Source organism: Monodelphis domestica, chromosome 1 (assembly GCF_027887165.1).
Source record: "Monodelphis domestica isolate mMonDom1 chromosome 1, mMonDom1.pri, whole genome shotgun sequence".
NCBI lineage: Eukaryota > Metazoa > Chordata > Mammalia > Didelphimorphia > Didelphidae > Monodelphis > Monodelphis domestica.
In genome coordinates this window covers 695,527,608-695,550,742 of record NC_077227.1, presented here as the reverse complement: position 1 = coordinate 695,550,742, position 23,135 = coordinate 695,527,608, and the positions used below count along the sequence as shown (strand labels likewise).

General features: G+C 39.2%; 1 protein-coding gene across 7 annotated transcripts in view; it reads left to right on the top strand.

Annotated features, from left to right (window-relative positions):
- Window positions 1–23,135, top strand: part of RANBP10 (RAN binding protein 10) — a 158,534-nt gene that overhangs the window by 94,515 nt on the left and 40,884 nt on the right. For 4 of the 7 annotated variants that reach the window (XM_016427715.2, XM_016427714.2, XM_016427716.2 and 1 more), the window contains 2 exons: window positions 4,426–4,593; window positions 14,077–14,142. In XM_016427715.2, the coding sequence (XP_016283201.1) occupies window positions 4,426–4,593; window positions 14,077–14,142 (234 nt within the window). Of the gene's footprint in view, window positions 1–4,425; window positions 4,594–14,076; window positions 14,143–23,135 lie in introns of those variants that run through there. The other 3 variants (XM_056808021.1, XM_007477193.3, XM_056808179.1) reach the window with 1 other exon arrangement.

Here is a 23,135-nt window from a genome sequence, read left to right as displayed (position 1 = left end):
AAGCCAGGGCCTGATAAAGCCATTTGACTATAAACAAATGGTGCGGATAATCTGTGAAATTTTTTTTAAAAGCCAAAGTTTACATTTCATATTACATGGAATTAATTACAGAAACTGTTATTTTGCCATAATTAACATCAAGTAGCTAATTCTCTGTCATGTTCTTCCCCCTAATTAGTATTACTTGCATTCTAGTGGGGAGGGGCAACAAGCTTTATGTGCTGCTTCTTGCCTTGGTCTGGACTCTTATAAAAATATAGGGGGGGTGGCAGCTTGGTAGCTCAGTGGATTGAGAGCCAGGCCTAGAGATAGGAGGTCCTAGGTTCAAATCTGACCTCAGACACTTCCTAGCTATATGACCCTGGGCAAGTCATTTAACCCCCATTGCCTAGCTCTTACCACTCTTTTGCCTTGGAACCAATATACAGTATTGATTCCAAGATGGAAGGCAAGGGTTTAAAATATATATATAGCATGAGTTGTGGAAGCAGAAATTAGATGCTTCCAGATAACAACTTTTGAGGCAATAAAAGTTTTTCTCTATAGCCAGCTCTTGTACAATATCACTGATTTAGTTAGAGTTGGACAGAACCTCAGAGGCCACCTAGTTCTACTATTTTTTATTTTACAGATGAGAAAACTGTAGCTAGATTAAGTGGTTTGTGTAGGGTTATATAATTGGTGTGTGACAATGTCAGTTGAACTGTCCTCTAACCCTAACTATAATACTCTTTCTATAGTAATAGTATAGTATAGTATTATTCATGTTAGATTTAGAGAAGGGGAACTCTTTAGTAGAGAAGTTGGGTGGGAGAACCATCCTATAGTTCTGCCTTCTTTAACTTCTACTAGCCTTTCTAACATTCACCCTCAGCAGCATGTAAAGATTCTTCACTATTCACTATATATTGAATTATATGATATATAATGAATTATACTATAGGACAAGGAGAAAGAATATTATAGAGCCTCCTTCTTTGATTCATTTTAATATCCTAGTTTTGTCAAGGTTCTGTGATTTTATTGGTCTAGATAGTATTTCTTTACACAAGTCCATTGTAACTTAGAAGGTTTTCAAGAGTTGCTATGGCCAGAAAAATGAGTCATCCTGTGATCATTACAACTTGGGATGAACTTTTTCCAGATTATCTCCTGTCCTCAAATAATAGATATAAAATCTAACTCTGGACTTGTACTAAGAAGTCGGCCTAAAACTCTACTTTGTTGTATAATACTCACCACCTCGTTGACTCAAAAGACTTAGAGTAGTTTACCTATAGAAAAAAAAATCATTGCATTCAAGGTTCTCCATCCAGTTGTTCTAACTTCATGTCCTATGATTCCCCAAGAAACTCACCTCTAGCAAAATGAGTCTTTTTTACTCTTCTCAAAATGTGCCATTCAGATTCCCATCTTTATGCCTTTTCCCCCACCATTTCCCCTATCTTTGCTTATTTACTTTTGTTAAATTTATAGTTGGATCTGAAATTTTTAATTGGTGGTTGCCAGGGATTTAATTTCTAAATCCCAAATTGAATTACTCAAGTAAATGGAATTTATGGTAGTTTATTTATAATAGAGGGAAGATATTAAGGAATGAGAGAAAAGGGGAGAGAGAGCTCTGGCTTCCTCAGAGCCAGGTAGAAATTCTAAGCCCCAGCCAGGGGAAAGGAGTCTTAAGACAATGGGCCTTTCCTAGCCTCCAGAAAGGCTAGGAAACTAAGTCAGCCTTTCACTCACCATGGTGACTGTCTAAAAGGAAAGCAGTCTGAGGTCTCCTGCACAAGCTCCTCCAGGGGTCCAGTTCCACAGCCAAGTGTCTTCACTCCAAATCTCAGTGTCTGTCTTCCAGTCTCTCCTCAAGTGTCTGATTTCCAGTCCAACTCCAACTTCTTCTTCCAGTCTCTCTTCCAAGTGACTCTTCTTCACTCCAATTCCGAGTGACTGATCTAGTCCAACTCCAAGTGACTGAATCTTGATCTATCGATCTCCGTGTGCCTCTGTTTCCTCTATTTAAAGACCTTTTTCTCTTGTGTCACCTCCCCTAAATTTTTACATCTACCAATCACAGCAGTCCCTCCTCAAGGACTGCCCACTCAATGTATAAAATGGGTGTCAAACCTTTGTTAGTTAGTTAACACCTTTTTGTAGTTAAAATGGGTAGATCTACTTTAAATACTGAGTTAACACTTTGGGAATTAAAATCTAAAAATCGACGGGATATTACAATTTAATCTTCACAATAAAGGAAGAGCTTAATATCTTCATTGTTACAATCAGGGGATAGCCAAATCCAATCTTCACACTTTCTTCCTATTCATGGGATAGCCAAATCCAATCTTCACACTTTCTTCCTATTCTTTCAAGACCTACCTCATTCTACCTTTAAAACATAGTCAATTCAACCTACACTAAATTATTATTTTTAATTTATTTTTTCAGTTACGTGAGAAACAATTTTTGACAATTGTTTTCTGACATTTTAGGATTCAGATTTTTTCCCTCCCTCCCCTTCCATCCAGGTGGTAAATAGTCTGACATAGGTTATATACCATTGCTTTCATGTAATACTTAGTTCTATATTGCTCATGTCATGATAAAATATACCTATCACACATAAAATAAAAAACTAATTTTGGACAATTCCTAGCTATGTCGATCCTGGGCAAGTTACTTAACCCCCATTGCCTAGTCCTAACTGCTCTTCTGCTTTGTAATCAATACACAATATTGATTCTAAGAATCACTAAGGTTTTTTTTTTGTTTGTTTTGTTTTGTTTTTAAGATGCTGGTATGCTTTGATCAGCAATTAAACTCCAACTGTTCTTCTTTGGCCATGGATAAAATTATTCAATAGGAGTCCCTTTTGTTTTTCTAGGAAACTTTTGCTTTGCTGATAATGGTTTAGTCCTTTACAGTTGATCATCATGTAACATTTTTGTTGCTATATACACTTTTCTTCTGACTCAGCTCACTTTATTTTGCATCAGTTCACGTAAGTCTTTCCAGGTTTTTCTGAATTCATCTTGTTAATTTCTTATGGTGCAATTGCATTCCATTATAACTGTAATACCATAACTTGTTCATTCTTTCCCGAAATAATGGACCACTCTTCAGTTTCCAATTCTTTGCCACTACAAATAGAGCTGCTAAAAATATTTTGGTATTTTCCCTTATCTCTGATATCTTTGGGAATCAGAACCAGTAGCTTCCCTAAATTCTTTTCACAAATTTCATGTTACACTTAATTTGTCATTTAAGATACATTTTTTTAGATGACCAGCCGTCTCCCAATTTGAAATGAGGCCTTTCTACTTTAATTTCTCTGCACACCTAGACCTAGCATTGTGCCTGACATGCACTCCAACAGATTTCTCTTGCCATTAAAGAAATTGCCCTGCCATGGGTAGATCCTGTTGTTCATCTGTAGGTGATGACTAAGAAGGTATCACTTGGGTGGATATTGTAAGATTGCCAACAAACAAAGCAGAAGTAATATAATAGAAAGGACAAAGGATTGAGAGTCAGAAGACCTTAGTTGGAATCCCATCTTGGTCACTCAGTGAGAATGTTATCTTTGGGACATTGGAAAAAAGTTAAATGATTTCTGGGAACCTCAATTTCCTCAACTTTAAAATAAAGGAGTAGTACTACATGATCTATAGAGTTCATTCCATCTTTGAATGTTATAATGCTGTTGCTGCTCTATTACTGACAAGCCAAGATCCAAACTCCTTAACCTGGCATTCAAGGCCATCTCCAGGATTTGTTTTTTTGTTTTGATTTGATTTTTGTTTTTGTTTTTTTTTAATATAGCCATCTTTTACTGTGGTCTGATTAATATAGTTATTAACCTTTATTCCTAATTTTGTGTTCATATCTTTGGTCATATGGTTTCATTGCCCTACAGTTCCCTTCTTTATGCTTCAAGATTAACCTCCAGACTTTCCTAGTTATTCCAGTCCATGTCCGCCTTCCCTTCTCTGAGTTCCTATTATACTCTCTTATTTAATTTAATCATAGATTTCCTGGTATTGTTCCATCACTATTTGTATGTGTATATGTTGTGTTGTGTTATGTGTATGTGTGTGTATTATTGTCAGACAGAACAGCTTGGAGAATGTAAATTAGGCTTTATTTGTATCTCCCTGACACTCACTTCAAGTACATAGCATGGTACTGGACCTACAAGGTGTTTTTAAAAATCCTTTTAAGGTAATGAAAATGTACCAGGGAGCCCTATGATAAGGCAAACATAATGGTCAGTTTGGAAAGAGAAGGAAGCCGAAGTCCGTGAAATGTGGAAGCAATTGAATTGCTTTCTTGGAACATTTATTTCTTAGTAGTTTTCTTCTGATGCTTCTTGGATTCCACTTCTCTTCTCTGTTCCCTTTACTCAGTTGTCATTATTCTCTGCTTTCACAGGTTGGGACAAACATTCGTATGGTTATCATGGTGATGATGGACATTCATTCTGTTCCTCGGGGACTGGGCAACCTTATGGCCCCACCTTTACTACTGGAGATGTGATTGGTTGTTGCGTCAACCTCATCAACAATACTTGCTTCTATACAAAGAATGGACACAGCTTAGGTAAGTGAATGAGGGACACTGGTAAGGGCAGTTGTTGCAAGCCTCAGGCTTGGTCTGAGATGTTAGACCCCACCTGATTAGTGGTAAAGTACAGGGCTTCCTGCTGGGGTAGCATGGATATAATCTTTTTTACCTCTTTTGTTTGTTTGTTCATTTTTAGTATTCATTTTTCTAAATTTTGAGATCTAAATGTTATTTCTCCCTCCAGCCCCTCTCTCACCCATTGAGAAAATTACATGTGAAGTCATGGAAAACATATTAGCCAAATATGCCCCATGCTCCACCAAAAAAACACAAGAAAAATAAAGTGAAAAATGTATGCTCCAATCAGCACTGTGTTAGTCACTTCTCTTTGAAGGTGGATAGCAATTTTTTTTACATTGAGCCCTTTGGAATTGTCATGGATTATTGTATTGATTAGAGTAGCTAAGTCTTTCTGAGATGCTCATTGTTATAATATTAACTGTTATTGTATACAATGGTCTCCTAGTTTTGCTTATTTTAGTTTTCATCAGTTCATATAAGTCTTCCTAGGTTTTTCTCAAACCATTTTTCTCATCATTTCTTATAGCACAATAGTATTCCATCATATCACAATCATATACCACAACTTATTCAGCTATTCTTGAATTCTTTGTCACCACAAAAAGAGCTGCTATATGATGTTTTCATAGAAGTATATAAATCTTTTTCCTTTTGTTGTTGTTATTGTCTGTTTTTTTAAATCTCTATAGGATATAGACCTACTGGTGATATTGCTGGGTAAAGGTATATACAGTTTTATAGCCCTTTAGACATAGTTCAAAAATGTTCTCCAGAGTGGCTGGACCATTTTACAACTCCACCAATAGTGCATTAGCGTCCCTATTTTTTCACATCTCTCCCACCATTTATCATTTTCCTTTTGTGTCATGTTAGCCAGTCTGATAGATGTGAGATTGATAGTTTTCTTTCCCCCAAAAACTGCCTATTCCTATTCTGTGATCATTTATCAATAGGGGAATGGCTCTCATTTTTATAAATTTGGCTTATTTCTCTATTGGACACCACATCTTTAACATAGTTTTGTAAGTCCACATTGATCAGGTTGATCCCTTGGGATATCTTGGTGATGAGAAAGCCATTTCACTCTGTGGGAACCACTCCTTTGCCCTAGAGGGACACTGCAAAGCCTGTTACAGGGGTTAGTGCCTACCTTTATTGAGTTAGACTACTCAATTAGTCAATAAATTAGTCTCAATAGTCAAAAGACAAATTGTCAGAGTCCCACTGCAGGAGTATTCTGAGCTCTGTGAAGGTAGTGATTTATTACTATTATTCCTTTGTCAGCCCTTTTCCCTATTAGATATCTAGGATATAGGAAGTTGGAGATAAAGAGAACTTGGCATTGAAGAAAGCTTTTGGAAAAGGGTTACCTGTCTATTAAAACCTAACTAGACCTCCTTTACCTGAAGGAGACACCTCTCTGACTTTAGAGGTATTAGGAAATGGTGGTGGGGTATTGGACGTATTGGACATTTAGAGAACTTGAGCCATATCTTTCTTTAAACTGCCTGCTGAACCATAGACAAGGGCAGGATCTCTTGTAAAATGACTTCCAAGTGCTAGCCTTCATCATAGCACACCTGAGGGTAGTGAATAACTCCTGGCTACCTAGGTTTTGAGGCATATTCTTTTTTATCTTTCAAGTTTTTGGGGAGAGAGGGAGATACTAGAACCTAACTGGGAAATGTATATAAATTCTTAGGAATCTCCTAGGCTTTTTATTTTAGGGAAGATGGTTGCCTTTCCAAGTGAGAAAGAGCATCAAATGGGTTGTCACATAAGGAGAAAGGAACTCAACATATTAGAGCCCTTCAGTGACAGTGACCTTCTTGAGTCAGGTTGCCCTTTTGGGAAGAGCCTTGCCTCTCAGGCTACCTTGCAAAGACTGGAAGCCTTAGTCATAATCCTGTATTGATAGACAAGGTGATGTTTTGTTTTGTATTTTTATTTAGAACATGAAGCATGAGGAGACATTCATTTATCTGGAGAATTAGGAGCTGAACAAAGAGACTGATTAATAGGACTAGCACAGAAACCTTTGTTGCCTCTGAACACAGCTTGGGGGAATCTCAATCATCATCCTTGGTGTAGAAGTGGGGCTATTGAGCTGGAAGTTCCAGTATGTAAGCTTCTTTCAGAATTCTATGGAGTCAGGACTTTGTCAATAATGCTTCCCCAAAGAATGCCTAATATATTCCTTATATCACAGACTTCACATAGGCTGTTTTTACCAGAAACTCATTGAATTCCCTTCCAGGAATCCAGGCACAGACATTTTCTTCTAAGGAGAGATCTATATGGTCTAATTTCCTGGGAGCCTTTGAGAGAGGAAGGGTTTTAATTCTCAAGGTAACGTGAAGAGTCAAGATCCTTTTTCTTAGTATTCGCATCATGGGAGACCTAGAATCATTAGACCTTCAGGACCAGAGGTGATGTGAGTCCTGGGGCATTATCAGAATCTAGTCATAGAACATGGAAGGCACTTTAGGTAGCATCTAGTCAAGCTCCTTTGTTTTATTTAAAAGGAACATGAGGATTTTAAATAACTTGCCCAAAGTCATAAAAGTAACAGAATGGGAATTCAACTTTAGCCCTTGCTTTTAAATCAAGTAATCTTCCTATTTCCGCATCTTAGAGATACTGGGCTTTTAGAAAAGATCTGTCCCAGATACAGAGTATCCATTTCTCATAACATCTAGGCTCTTCTCAAACTGGGGCAGCTTTTGCCCTGGGGCCTACATCATGAGAAATTTCATAAGGACCCATCTCTTCTTGACTCCATCTCCAGGACCTATTCAAAAGCTTGCTTGAGACTTGCCCAGAAAAGAGTGAACACATTTCCCTTTGTTATTTCAAAAGAGAAAAAATGACTCTTCAAAAATTTTTTGTAGGGTCAGTCAGCCTTAGCAGAATCTGATGAGACTTTTCTCTCTCCTGGTTAAATTTATATATTTTAGTCACAAATAAAGGAAGGATTGGGCAGTTACCAAGAAATTATGTTAATGACATTCTGTGCCTAGCAGGTAGTCTTCCTTCATTTTGTTTCCTTTATATCATTGACTAGAAACTTAGTTTGTCATGATTTTATATTTAAAGTTGGAAAAGTCCTTAGAAGTCATCTAAAGATCTCCCAAAGAAGAGAATTGATTTGTTTGCCCAAGGTAGAAAGTAGAAAAGCAAGGATCTAGGCCTAGGTCTTCTTTATTTAAAAAAATTTGTTTTAATTTAAATAACAAATTTCCATATGAATTTTCCAAGTTTATATAATCCAAACTGTCTACCTTCTGTGAATCTTAAAATTTCTCAGACTCTACCTTGGAACATTATCTTAAAGTTATTCCCCATTTAAACAATGGAGGTACTTGATCAGGAATGTATTGGGAACTTTAAAATTACTCCACCCATACTTAGGCATACTTTAGGGGAAGATAAAGTTGTAAAACTCCTTAGTGAACAATGAAGGTACTTAACTCATACTTATAGTGAGGCCAAAACCTTAAGCTAGGTCTATTTTTAGATCTAATACAAAAGGGTGCTAAGTACCTATGAAGGTCAAATTAATCACTAAAAGGTCAGGCAACTTGCAGGGGGAAAGCTTAGCAAAGAGGTGTGAAGTACTCAGAAGATATAATCTACCCAGAGAAGATGAGAACTAAAAACTAAGAATGGGCTATCCTAGGAAAAACGTCTACTGTGACTGGTAGACGTAAAAATTTAGGGGAGGTGACACAAGAGAAAATTTTCTTTAAAAGGAAGAAGCTGGAGGGCTCTGGAATTAGTTCAGCTTTGGTAGCAGAATTGGAGGTCAGAAGTCAGAGGAGGCTGCTGGGTCTCTGAACACTAAGAGTTTTGCTTGGAAAGATTTTGTGGTGAGTGATTAAAGACTGACTTGGTTTCTCTCTTAAAGAGAAAGGCCTAGGCCCTAGCCTTTTTCTACTATTTCCTCTTACTCTGTCTCTTTCCCTTTCCTTAATTCCTTCATTTATATTAATTAAAATCTCCATAAAGCCCAGCTGACTTGGGTATTTCATATTTGGTAATTTTTCCTATGGCGACCACTTATTTTTTATATAAAATCAAGACGCTAAAAATTATCTTTATAGTTTAGGCAATTCACAGTCTTGAAACCCATATTTTCTCGGTCACACTTCCCTTCTTCTCTCCCCTCTCCCAGAGCTGGAAAGCAATTTAGTCTGGGTTATACATGTATTATCATGTATAATGTGTTTCCATACTATTCATTTTTTTAAGTGAATAATCTTATAAAATCAAAATCCTAACACATATACCCAAATAAACAAGAGATAAATCACATGCTTCCATCTACATTCTTATTCTGAAAGTTCTCTCTGGAGGTGGATAGCATTCTTTTTCAAAAATCCCTCAGAATTGTTCTGGATCATTGTATTAGTGTTAGTAGCAAAGTCTATCACATTTCTTTGTTCCACAAAATTGCTGTTACTGTGTATAGTGTTTTTCTGGTTCTGATAATTTCACTCTGTATCAGTTCATGAAGGTCTTTCTAGCTCTTTCTGAAATCATCCTCTTCATCACTCCTTACAGTACAATAGTATTCCATCACCGTCATATACCACAATTTATTTAGCCATTCCTTAATTGAGGGACATTCCTTTAGTTTCCAGTTCTTTACCACCACAAAAAGAGCAGCTTTAAATATTTTTGTACAAACAGGTCCTTTCCCATTAAAAAAAAAAAATCTCTTTGAGATATAGACCTAATAGTAGTATTACTGGATCAAAGGGTATGCATTCCTTTATAGCCCTTTGGGCCTAATTCCAAATTTAGGCCTAGATCTTCTGGCTCTAAATCTAATGCATTAGTTCTACCTCACTTGCTATGTAGAGAAAAAATTTATTGGTCCTCAGCTCTGCTACCCAGTATCCTTACAAGAGGGTATCTACCTTGGCAAATATCTGAGGATGCTAGCTTTCTTCATTAAGCCAGGCAGTCCTTGGAGCTTCTACCCTCATTTGCTTTCTAGAGGAAGCAACAAATGAAGATTATGGGAAAACAAACATGAGCCTCACAACCCTGGTTCCAAACATTGGGGAGTTGGCATTGTTTAAGCTTGCCTTGGTGAGATATCCTCACTATGTTTTTAAAATTCATTTAAAGCATAAACATGCCCAATTCTGTCCTTATTTTATGATGTCTGTACACAAGGGGGCTATGTGGGTTTTAAATGAAGACTTATATGTGCATATTATGTTATAATTATTTGCTAATTTAATAAATCAAATATGCATATATATATATATATATATATATATATATATATATATATATATAAATAAAAAGCAAGATGCTGTTGCTCTCTCCCTTCTATCTCCATTCTTCTTCCCAGGGTCAAAGTCCAGAGCTATTCACAGGTTTCTTAAGATAGACCTGCCTGAAGAGACAGATTCTTTCTCTCTAGGTTCTGAATCTTATCACTGTAGTCATATGGGCTTCCTCACTTTTCATCTGCACTAAAGAAATTTTCCCATGTCCTCTATCTGGTCCTAGCAAACATAAAATGTATTGGGGAAGGAAGTCATTTAAATGTCAACCCCTTTACCTGGCTAATGGGAGGGTTGACCACATACCATTCACCTCTAAGTGAGACGTTTCCACATGATAATCCTCCTGCCCTCAGGCTATGGTATCATATCCATTCCCAGGAAACCCTTAAATGACACATGGTAGTTAGGCTGGCCCCTGGCAGGTTCATTTTCTGGGCAGTGTAGGAACCCTTTTAGGCATAGAGTTTTAGTTTGTGGCTTAAGTATATACAGTATGAGGCCTTTGGTTAAGCAAAACATATTTTAGAGGTACAGATAGGAATTGTTTCTATGAATAAACTTTGAAAATTCTTGTGCATGTTATTAGTGTGTTGTCATCTTCCTCATCTCTCTACCAAAGATACTACTTATCTTTCCATATCCCTCATATACACAACTGGTCTTGAGCAGAACCTTGGGAAGATATTAACAGGAACAGCAGCTCCTCCCAGGTTTGGGAAGCAGCAGGAATTAGAGGAAAAACCTTTTTTGCTTTGTATGTTTTCAGCTTTTCTCCTCAAATATTTTAACAGGAGAACAGAAAGTCTTTTGCAATTAAGATACAAGTACCTGTAAACCTACTACTTAGGAGGAGTCAGATTTTTAGCAGCAAGGTCACCAGGCTGCATGTAGCAGTTGCTATAACAACATAATTCCTTGCCTGTACCTGTCCCCTTTCTGATCAGATGATCCATCCAGCTGAGGAGTAGTGTATTATTTGATGGGATGTTAGCACTGCAGTGGTCATGAGGGAAGGGAGGCCCTTGAGAGTAATCATGAAGCTAATTTAGTACATCAGTAGAGCCAGAAGTGGGAGAAATAATAGTTGAGTTAAAGACTCTCCCAGGGAAAGCATTTCCAGAAGAGCAGCAAACTGAAATATAGTCAGAAATGATTTCAGAGAGGAAGAAAAGAAGGAGGTATCAAAAGAAACCAATGTGTTTCCTTTTGGTGACCTTTCTAATGCTCTCATTTTGAAAAAAAAAAAAACAGAAGGAGAGACACATAACCAAAGGCCAAAGTACTAAAGACCATCATGAATTAGTAAGAATAGACCTTCAAAGATAGAGCCCAGAAAGAGCTGCAGGGAAAGGGGGAAGTAACATAAATGGATTTATATAAATAAAGATGTCCCAGGTAAATAGGAAGTATGCAAGCACCTAGTTGTTTTAAATAAGGTTGTTTCCAGGGCCAGAAAAATTGTATCCCTGAGATATGTAGTTCTTCTAGATGTGACCAGTGAACCACTGCTGATAATCAGATAAATCACAAAAATTGGACAGATACAAAACAAAGATCTCTACTTAAAAGGAAGAAAGGATGATTTTCAGAAATTATTAACTTTCTTATGACTTTGATGTCCCTTTTGAGTTCTATAGTAATTGTGAGCAGCTTGCTTACAAGTATTTATTTAGAAAAGGAAACAATCAATAGATCCCAGTGTGGACCCATTCAGAAAAGCCAGGCTAAACTAAGCTAAGTTCATTTCCTGTTTTGGTTAAATTACTAGAACTAGTTCATGGAGATAGCTTGCCTCTTTTCCAAGTGTTGCCTGAGATAATCCTAAAGATAGCGTAGAACTTGGGGTTTTAGCTACATTGGTGGAAAGAAAGTCATAGGACAGGCCTATTGCTCAGAGCAAATAGATGGGTATAAATAGCATGTGGTGGACAGAAGCTAGAACTGTTCAATTCTTGTTCTGCCTCTTCTTGTAAGAAAGAACAGGACCAAAAAAACATTTATTGCATATCTGCTATGTACAAGCTGTTCTAGGCTCTGGAAATACAGACACCAAAGAGGAGGGTATGAGGGTATATGCTCAGTACCTTTCTGTCTTTTCCCAAAACATCATGTCAAAGACAGCTCTACTGTGTAGCTACATAGCATGTTTACAGACAAGTAAATTCAAGTTAAATGCTGATAAAAACAGTAATTTGAAATCCAAGAAAAATTAATGCACAAATGAAAAGCATTTATTATGTACCTCCTATATGCAAAGCATTGATAGCAATAATAATAGTAATAACAATATAAGCATTTATGTAGTTTTAAGATTTCCAAACTTTACATATGTAGTCATCTATTGTGATCCTCACAACAGCTAGGAGAGATAGATGATGTCATTATCACCATTTTACAAGTGAAGAGTTTGAGATAGAGAGGTAAATGACTTGCACAGGATGTATATCTAAGTGTCTGTAGCTTGATTTGAACTGGGTCTTCCTCCAAGTTTAGCATCTACCCGCCTCAGAGCTAAGCACTGGGAATAAAAATGGAAAGGTAAAACAGTGCCTGCTGTCAAAGAGCTCACATTCTAATAGTGGAAGAGCAGAAAATATGTATGCATATATGTTTTATATGTGTGTGTAAATATATACACACATTAAATATACATGTATGTAAATTGGTTCAATTACAAATCAACTGGAAAGGTTTTGGGATTCTACAACAAAGCATATGATAATGTGTCCTTTTAAATGCCATTTCCATTTATAAAATCTTCTATTTTTCTAATACTGAAAATATTTTAAATGCCAAAGAGCCAAGAGATGTGGTACCTTGTTCACATAATATCCAGGAGGCCTGTGTTACTAGATTGAAAAGTGCATGGTAGTAAATCAAGTATAAGAAGACTGGAAAGGTGGACTAGGTTAGGAAGGATTTTGAACCCCAGAGGATCTTGTATTTGAGCCTGGAGGTATTAGGAAACTATTGGAGTTTATTGAGCCAGGGGGAGACAGTGGTCAAACTTGTGCTTTAGGAAATAATTTTGGTGGTGAATGAAGGATGGATTGGAGTGAGGAAAGACTTGAATCAAGCAGACCCATCATTAGGCTACTGCAGTAATTAGAAGGAAGCAGACTTTTATTTAATAGAAAGAAATTACTTCCTAAAAATAAAAGCAATCCAATATTGGTCTTCTCTGTTTTGCAAATTAGTGTGATCCCTGTCAGGAAGTGTTAGAATAGACACTGCAGTCATCATCTTCCAGGGACACAACAGAGAAAGTCTTATGATCTTGCTACTTTTTTTGCATTGAATGGGAGGCTAGACTAGAGTACCTTCAAAGTGTTCTCTATTCTAGTATACTAATTATTGAGACATCAGTGCATAGCCCCTTCACTTTATTCACTTTCCAGGAAAAAGAACTCAGGCTAAAACTTTAGACTGCTTGTCCAGCTACAGCTGGAGAGCACATTTGTAGGCACTGCTTCAGCCCTTTTGCTAAGACTCTAAGGAAGAATTCATTTCTGCAGAGTAATCGAAGCTATTAATATCAGTATCTTCTAATGAAAAATAAATTCACAGAATAGAAAGGGCATGGGCCAAGCATGCATATTGTTCCTTGAATTAATATGTTCTACATGATTGGCTAATCCCTGCCATTATCTGGGGATGGATGGCCTATTTCACCATTCACAAGAAGATGGGAGCATGCTAGCTGGGTCATTGATAAATTTGGCTTCAAACAGCTAGTCATTAAAATTCCCTAACTTAACCATAATTCCAGAATACTGGATAATAAAGCATATGTTACCTATTTTAATAGAGAGGTGATGACTCAAGATGTAGAATGAGGGGCTGCTAGATAGCTCAGTGGATAGAGGGCCAGGCCTGGAGCCAGTAGAATCTGAGTTCAAATGTGGCCTCAGACATGTCCTAGCTGTATGACCTTGAGCAAATAACTTAACCTATGTTGCCTAGCCCTTACCACTCTTCTGCTTTGAAACCAATAATTAGTATCAATTCTAAGAGAGAAGGCAAGAGGGTTTTTTTTTGGGGGGGGTGGAGGGGAGTTAGAATGAAACCTACATTTTTGGACATTATTGTTATCAGAATTTGTTTTGCCAGTACAAGGGTTTTGTTTTTAAAATAGAAGGAAAACTCACCCAGGAATGGAATCATTCTCCCCCAACAGAAAAGCAAAGGATATCTTTGAAAAGTATGTATTGAATTTATTATACCTTTTTAAAAAGCAAGTTCTACATAAGACATTGAAAGTTTCCTGAACAGTACTCTTCTATATGATATAAATTTTATTTGTTATTAAGCTTAGAATAATTTTTAAAATATAAGATAAAGACTAGAGAAAGTGTTCCTGAGAAAGTAACTTGGTATAGTGATCATATTAAAATGCTGTCTTCATTTTTCCTCCTTCCTGACCCCAAGATTTCATCACTATTGCCTCTCAGGCCATTTTCTTCCATTAAAAGCCACTCACTATTCCTTATGGAGCAGGGCTGGCAAGATTTAATTGCAGGATATTTTCCTGCTATAGAGGAGATGGACATTAGACCATTGCAGATACTAAACTGAATGACTTGTTGCAGGGCCCAACATTGTTCTAGTTGGTGGCCCCTTGCAGATGTCAATGAATAAGGGGGCAGGAGATGTTCTTCACTTGCTTATTTCAAGAATCTTTAAAAGCTCACCAGTAGCCAGAGCAATGATGGAGTTGCATAGTCTCAACTATACTCTCTCAGGTTTCTTCAGTTATGGATCTAAATGTGAAAGGAACAGATTAACATAAGGCCTATGCTATGATTAGGAAGAATAACAACTAACACTAACCCACTCCTTCATAAACCCAACATCACAACATAGTCTGAGTTTGCAAGAATATTTTTTCATTTGAATGTTACTACTTGACTAGACCTTTGCTGAGGGATAGATAGGATTTCCAAGTAGTTGCTGGTAGACTACAGAATTTAATACCTCATTTTTTAAGTGGCAAAGCAGACTATAAGGCACATGAATATTTACATACTGGGGAAGGATCAGGTTAAGGAGATTGACTATAAAAATAGAGATCGCTGAACCCTGACACATTGTTTCCCAAACTTGGAAACGTCCTCCAACCTTGGCATTAATACATTTGTCATTAGGTTTCAGATTCTTGGTCATCTCTTTCATTGATTTTCTCATGCGCCCCCCACCCCTTCCTTTTTTTTTTTTAATATGTTTTTTCAGTTACATGTAGAGACAATTTTTGATGATTGTTTTCTGACATTTGAGGATTCTGATTTTCTACTTCCTTCCCTGCCTCCCTATTATGGGTTATACCAGTGCTTTCATGCAGTACTTATTTCCATAATGTTCATTTTGTGATAGAAGACACATATCACACATACAATAGAAAACTCATGAAAGAAATAAAATGGGAGATGGCATGCTTTTCATTGATTTTCAAGGATTTTTTCTCTTGACGTTTAGGCAAAAAGTATATTCAGAAATTTTCAAAACAGAAGATATGTTGTGCTTTCCTTGGCATTGCCAGAAGTTCACATTCTTTCTATTGATAATTTGATCTGTTCCTTGCCTTTATGAACATCCAATATTATAGAGTAATATAGCTCTGAGCTTCTTTATTCCCCTTGCTGATGATTAAAAAAGCTTCTCTCTATACCCTGTGACACTTATGGTATTTTGCCAGTATTTACATTCCACTCGTGTATTTACAGTGAGAAACTGTCCCACAAATCAGCGAGACTCTGAGGCTTCTTCCCACCCTTATAACCTGAGGTCCCTACTGAAGCTTTTGGGCTTCATTCAGAGCCTATCTAAGAACTATATGCATTACAACAGACTCTGTATAGTTTCTGTCCTCTACCAAAAGTCACAGAAAATCCCATACTTTAAAGTTGAATTATAGACTCTCAAGAGTTGGAAGAGACATCTTCTAGTCCATAACTGAACAAAAAAGTCCTATACATGAGAGCCAGCAAGTGATGTTCCTACATCTCCTCGAGCTTTGGAGGTAGCCTGTTCTTTTTTTTTTTTTAATTAGTTTATTTAGTCAATATAGACCATCATTCCTTGGTTACAATAATCACATTATTTCCCTCCCCACCCTTCCCACAGCCCATGTGCAATTTCATTGGGTATTACTTGTGTCCATCAGAACCTATTTCCATGTTGTTGATGTTTGCACTAGATTGTTCATTTAGTCTACATCCCCAACCATATTCCTTCAATCCATGTATTCAAGCAGTTGTTTTTCTTCAGTGTTTCTACTCCCACAGATTTTCTTCTGAATGTGGATAGTGGTTTTTCTTGTAGATTCCTCCCTAGTTTTTCAGGATCACTGCATTGCCGCTAATGAAGAAGTTCATTACATTCTGTTGTACCACAGTGTATCAGACTCTGTGTATAATGTTCTCCTGGTTCTGCTCCTCTCTCTGCATCAATTCCTGGAGGTTGTTCCAGTCCCCATGGAATTCCTCCACTTTATTATTCCTTTGAGCACAATAGTATTCCATCACCAACATATAGAACAATTTGTTCAGCCATTCCCCAATTGAAGGGCATCCCCTCATTTTCCAATTTTTTGCCACCACAAACAGCATAGCTATGAATATTTTTGGTGTCTTTTTTTCTTATTATCTCTTTGGGGTACAAACCCAGCAGTGCTATGGCTGGATCAAAGGGCGGACAGCCTTTTAGTGCCCTTTGGGCATAGTTCCAAATTGCCTGGGGGTAACCTGTTCTAAGCAGCTCTGACACCAGTTCTTGAGTCTGCTCTTTGCATCTTGCATCTATTGTTCTAAAAGAAACCCTAGAAACAATTTAAAGGAACTCTTGGAAGATTGTAGAAAAGAGGCCTCCAAACCTATTTCCTCAAAATCTTTATCCAAAAATAGCAGTAGAAGCACCACAAAGCAGAAAACATCTCAAAATTCAAAGAAATGAGCAAACAGAAAAAGAGTTCTAACAATGAAAAAAAAAGCACATTATATCCTTTTGACCCATAGATCCCATTACTAGGCCTATGCTCCAGAAGACTTAGATGCATAAACATATTAATATCAACTCTTTTTGTGGAGACAACTAAGAACTAAGAAAGTGCACATCAGGGAATAACAGAACAAAGTATGGTCTGTATAGCCAAATACTGTTGCTCCATCAGAAATGATGAAAAATGTGTTTTCATTGAAACCTGGCAAGACTTACGTGAGTTGATCTTGAATGGAGTGAACAGAACAAAAGCAACATAGACAGTAACAGCCCTGCAAAGATAAACAGCTTTGAGAATCCTAAGAACTCTGATCTGTGTAATAATTGTTCGTGTGTATTTGGGGTGAGGGCTTTTCTTTTCAATTTGGGGGACAAAAGGGTAGAGGGACAGTACTATGAGCTCACACATATGTACTTACATGTATGTAAGTATGACCTATGACCAGAAGGAATCACAGGTGGACAGAATAGCTCTTAAAGTTAGATGATGAATTTGTTATATGCTTAAAATGAAAAATAAGTTCAATTTTATAGATATTCATAGTTTCATGTACAATCTCATTCTATAATATGTGAAAATGGTCCTTTTACTTGCAATTTTTAAAGTTCAGAATAAAATAAAAAAGAAATGGTGAGGAGGAGCAATAGTTAATATTGTAACTATCATCCAGTTTGCCCTCATTTTATAGATAAGAAAATAAACGTCCAGAGAAAGAAAATGACATCCCTATCTTACTCATTTATGTATCTTCTTATTAAAATCAATGAACAAAGCAACAAACTTGCAACAGTGCATTGTGGAATGGTCAGTGCCTGAATAGGAGTCAGGAAGCCTGAGTTTGAGTTTTGTGTCTATAACTACTTGTGTGATTTTAAGCCACTTTGCCTCATCAGCCTCAGTTTTCTGATCTCTAATGTGAGGGATTTAGTCTGTATGATCCCAAAAGTCAGTGCCAACTCTGCAGTTCAGAAATTATTAAGATTTCACAAAACTTATTCAGAGGTAACTTTATCTGCCCCTTTTTTGTTCCCACTTCTTCCACACTCTTATTACTACTCATCTGTCTGTCATAATAGTCTCCTATGAAGCCTTCCTGCTTCTATTCTCTCCTTTTTCAAATCTGTTACACTTTGAACCAGCATCTTTTCTGTACATAGACCCGATTGTAACTTTCCTTTTTAAAACTCCTCAAAGGCCTACTCAATAAATTTCCTATTCTTTGCTTGATAGTTTATGCCCTCCAAATACTGACCCCACCTTTACAATTTTATTGTATGCTATTTCTTTAGTCAACAAGTATTATTTACCATCTTCCATATGTTTATAGCTATATGGTTCAATTCATAGAACACTAAGACTGAAGTTAAGACCTGAATTAAAATTCCACCTCACTTAGCAGTGTGACCCTGGACAAGTCATTTAACCTCTGTTTGCCTCAATTTCTTCAACTTGAAAATCAGGAATTATCCTGATAATATAGCACCTACCTCCCAGGATTGTTGCGAAGAACAAAAGAGATAACATTTGTAAAGTGGTTAGCACAGTGCCTGGCACATAGTAAACACTTAAGTGCTTATTTCCATCCCTTCCTTTCCCTCTTTCCCTTCTTTTCCTGATTCTAGATGCCTAGAATGTCCCCTTCCAATTCTGCTGATTGAATTCTTTTCATTCTTTGAAACTCAACTCAAATGCCATCTCCATCTTCTGTAATCTTCTCTTTCCCCCAAATGTGATCATCACCTTTCAATTCTTCCTCCCACCAAAACTTTTCACCTCTCATATATTATCTTATCATTACTTCCTATTTTAATTATCTTTTGCTAATTCATAAGTTCCCAGAGGCCAGTGACCTTTCTATTTCACAAGCATTGCTTAGCCTAAAGCTCTGCCCACACTACTTCCTTAATTGTTGTTTATTCAGTTATATAGTTGAAATGAGAGACATCTACTAATAATCTCATTCATTCTCTTAGGATTCTTGACATAACCTGCTGTATTCAGGGCCTCAAAATGTAAAAGGAAGAATGTGGGGAGCTTTGACTCCAGACTTAAGTTTCACCAACATGGCAGAACAAGTTAACAAAGTGGAATTGGCAGGAATCTTCAAAGAAAATCACCACATCATTTTAGAGTTTATAATATTAGTAGTTGATGTTCAGCATTCAGCTCCTCTCATGGCTCTGGTGATCTTTACATCCTGGATGTCTCGCTGGCATACAATGATGTAGTCAATGAGATGCCACTCTTTTGATCGTGGGTGCATCCACGTTGTTTTATATTTGTTCGCCATTCTGAACACAGTGTTCGTGATGGTGAGTTCGAACTCTGATCATTTGCTGAGTAGCAGTAGGCCGTTGTTGTTCATTTTGCCCACGCCGTGTTTGCCGAGCACTCCTTTCCATCTTTCATGGTCCTGGCCAACACGGGCGTTGAAGTCTCCCAGTAGTATCAGCTTGTCATTTGTGGCCACTGAGTGCGGGACGGCACTCAGGTCAGAGTAGAACTGCTCAATGGTCTCCTCTGTGCTGGTCAGTGTTAGGGCATATGCACTGATGAGTGTGGCATACCGGTCTTTGCTGAGAGGTAAATGGATCTTCATGAGCCTCTTGCTGATGCCCACAGGCAAGTCTGGCAGCTGTTTGAGCAAACTGGTCTTGATAGCCAGGCCAACACCATGAATTCTATCTTCATTTGTGGCTCTACCTTTCCAGAAGAAGGTGTATCCAGTGGTGGGTTCGCTGAGTGATCCCTCTTCTGGTAAGCATGTTTCGCTTAAGGCTGCGATGTTGATGTTTTATCGCACCAGTTCTTTACCGATTAGAGCTGTTCTTCTCTCAGGTCTTGGGGTATTCTCTCTATCAAGTAATGTTCTGATGTTCCATGCTCCTAGTAGGAGTTTCTTTGTATTTTGTTTCTTTTGACTTTGACAGCTTAAAGGAAGGGATGACCCTCCAGCCGCGGTGTGCTGACCGGGTGTTTGTAGGGAAGGCAATGTTTGGGACACCTTTTCTAGTCCCTTCCCTTGATTAGGGTGAGCAATGGTGTCCTAGAGAGAGGGCTGCTCAGTCGCCCAGGATGCTGCCGAACGTCCCTGCTGCCCTACAGGGCCAAGGGACCACTGGTCCGTGGGCTGCCTACGTGCAGGATCGTGACTACAACTGCCAGTGGTCAGCTACACCTGTTGCGTCGCCACTCCCCCATCGCTGCAGGTCTTGAAGAGGTGGACTGGGTTAGGATAGATGAGTGTGCACAAAGATATTTGTGCATGAAAGAGATTTCAGTGGAAAAGTTGATGCACAGAGACAGTCCCACTCTCTCGGCGTTGGAAGCCTGGGTCCAGTGGCACGAAAAATTGTTACGTTTGGAGACTTCCTCAGCTGCATTGGATGGTCATGTTGTCTTTTGTGCTCCAACATGCCCTAAGCACTCCACATTGCTTTGCTGCGTCGCCATCTCAGCTGTTGAACCTTCTTACTGGTTTCTTCTGCCTATTCCGCCGAAGCAGTCTTCACATGCTGAGTGAGCAAAGCCCTGGTTCACCAGGGGTTGATGACCCGATGGTTACCCTCACAAGGTTTAGCCGGCCTGTCGAAGCCTTTGCCTAGGGTGTGGCTACTGCCGCATACTAGCAGCTACTGAGAGCCACAAGTGAGAGCTGGGTGTCAGGTGGGGGTCAGAGGCTGGAGAGCGGCCCTAGGAGGGGACGACAAGCCCTCCATACCATAGATACTACCCCTCCCTGAGCACCCCATACATCCAATTGGTTAGATTGATTAGATTGGTTACACGGATTGGTTAGAGCAACTCTTCAAATGCGCATTGTGCCTCACCATCCAAAACACGCCCAGACAATTCGCGCATTTTACAACATGAGTTGTCTTAGAGAGCCATCTTATTTGCAAACATTCCAGTCCTGCCTGAACGACAAGCTGTCTGCCAAGGGACCACTCACTGGAAGCTCAACCAAGAAATGGAACCAGTTCAGAGACACAGTGAAGGAAACATCAAAGGCTGTCCTAGGCCCAAAACAACTCAACCACCAGGACTGGTTCGATGAGAACAACACTGCTATTGAAGACCTATTGAGCAAGAAGAACAAAGCCTTTATGGAGTGGCAAAATAACCCAAACTCTGCTCCTAAAAAGGACAGATTCAAGTCTCTCCAAGCCACAGCGCAGCGTGAGATCAGGAAGATGCAAGACCGATGGTGGGGGAAAAAGGCAGAAGAAATCCATCGTTTTGCTGATACGAAAAACTACAAACAATTTTCCAGTGCCCTCAAGACTGTCTATGGGCCATTCAAACCCACCACCACTCCCTTGCTATCCTCTGACAGTGACACTCTCATAAAAGATAAAAAAGGCATCAGCAACAGGTGGAAAGAACACTTCAGTCAGCTTCTCAACCAACCCTCTTCAGTCAACCAAAGTGCCCTTGACCAGATCCCCCAAAACCACACCATTGAACAACTTGAAGTCCCTCCTTCAATAGAGGAAGTCCCAAAAGCCATTCAACAAATGAGTGCAGGCAAGGCACCAGGTAAAGACAGGATCCCAACCGAGGTGTACAAGGCCTTAAATGGAAAGGCGCTCCAGGCATTCCACATAGTGCTGACCAGCATATGGGAAGAGGAAGACATGCCCCCAGAACTCAGAGATGCCTCCATCATAGCCCTATACAAGAACAAAGGAGCACGAGCAGCCTGTTACAACTACAGAGGCATCTCACTACTCTCCACTGCTGGAAAGATCCTCGCCCGTGTTATACTCAACAGACTCCTGTCATCTGTTTCAGAGCAGAACCTGCCTGAATCATAATGTGGCTTCCGACCAGATCGCAACACCATCAACATGGTCTTCACAGTGAGGCAAATGCAGAAAAAATGCCTTGAGCAGAACCTAAGTCTCTACATTGTCTTTATAGACCTGACAAAGGCATTCGACACAGTGAACAGGGACGCATTGTGGATGATCCTCAGCAAGCTCGGTTGCCCAGCAAAATTTGTCAAACTGATCTAGCTCTTTCATGTCGACATGACGGGAAGTCCTACCTGGTGGAGAGACTTCTGATCTCTTCAACATCTCCAATGGCGTGAAACAAGGCTGTGTCCTCACTCCAGTACTATTCAACCTATACTTCACCCAAGTATTACGACATGCTGTGATGGATCTAGACCTGGGCGTCTACATCAAATATCGGCTGGATGGCTCACTATTCGACCTTCGCTGCCTGACTGCAAAAACAAAGACAACAGAGAGACTCATCCTGGAAGCTCTCTTTGCAGATGACTGTGCTCTCATGGCCCACCAAGAAAATCATCTCCAAACCATTGTGGACAGGTTCTCCACCACAACAAAACTGTTTGGCCTGACTATCAGCCTCAGCAAAACGGAGGTGCTGTTCCAACCTGCACCAGGGAGGCCAACGAACCAGCTGCGCATTACAATCGATGGCATGCAGCTTTCTAACGTCAACACTTTCAAGTACCTGGGCAGCACCATTGCCAACGACGGGTCCCTAAAACATGAGATCAATGCCAGGATCCAAAAGGCCAGCCAGGCACTCGGGCGGCTGCGCTGCAAAGTCCTCCAACACAGAGGTGTAAGCACTGCGACGAAGCTCAAAGTGTATAACGCAGTGGTCCTCAGCTCGCTCCTGTGTGGTTGTGAGACATGGACACTGTACCAGAAGCACATGAAACAGCTGGAGCAATTCCACCAACGCTCCCTCCAGTCAATCATGAGGATCTGATGGCAGGACCGAATCACCAATCAGGAAGTCCTCGACAGAGCCAACTCCACCAGCATCAAAGTCCTGGTCCTCAAAACCCAGCTACGATGGTCTGGACACATCATCCGCATGGACCCATAGTGAATACCAAGACCGGTATTCTATGGTGAACTGTCAGCTGGACTCAGGAAACAAGGCCGACCAAAGAAAAGATTCAAGAATCAGCTAAAGTCCAACTTGAAGCGGGCTGGCATTACACCAAAGCAACTAGAACTTGCTGTCTCTGTCAGAAGCAGCTGGCGTACCTGCATTAACCATGCCGCCACCACCTTTGAAGATGAGTGACGTCGATGTCTTGCCGCTGCGCGTGAACGCCAACACCAGGCCACAACCGCACCTCCCGTAACAACTGGCGTCCCATGCCCCATGTGCCACAAACTTTGTGCCTCAGTCTTTGAACTTCAAAGCCA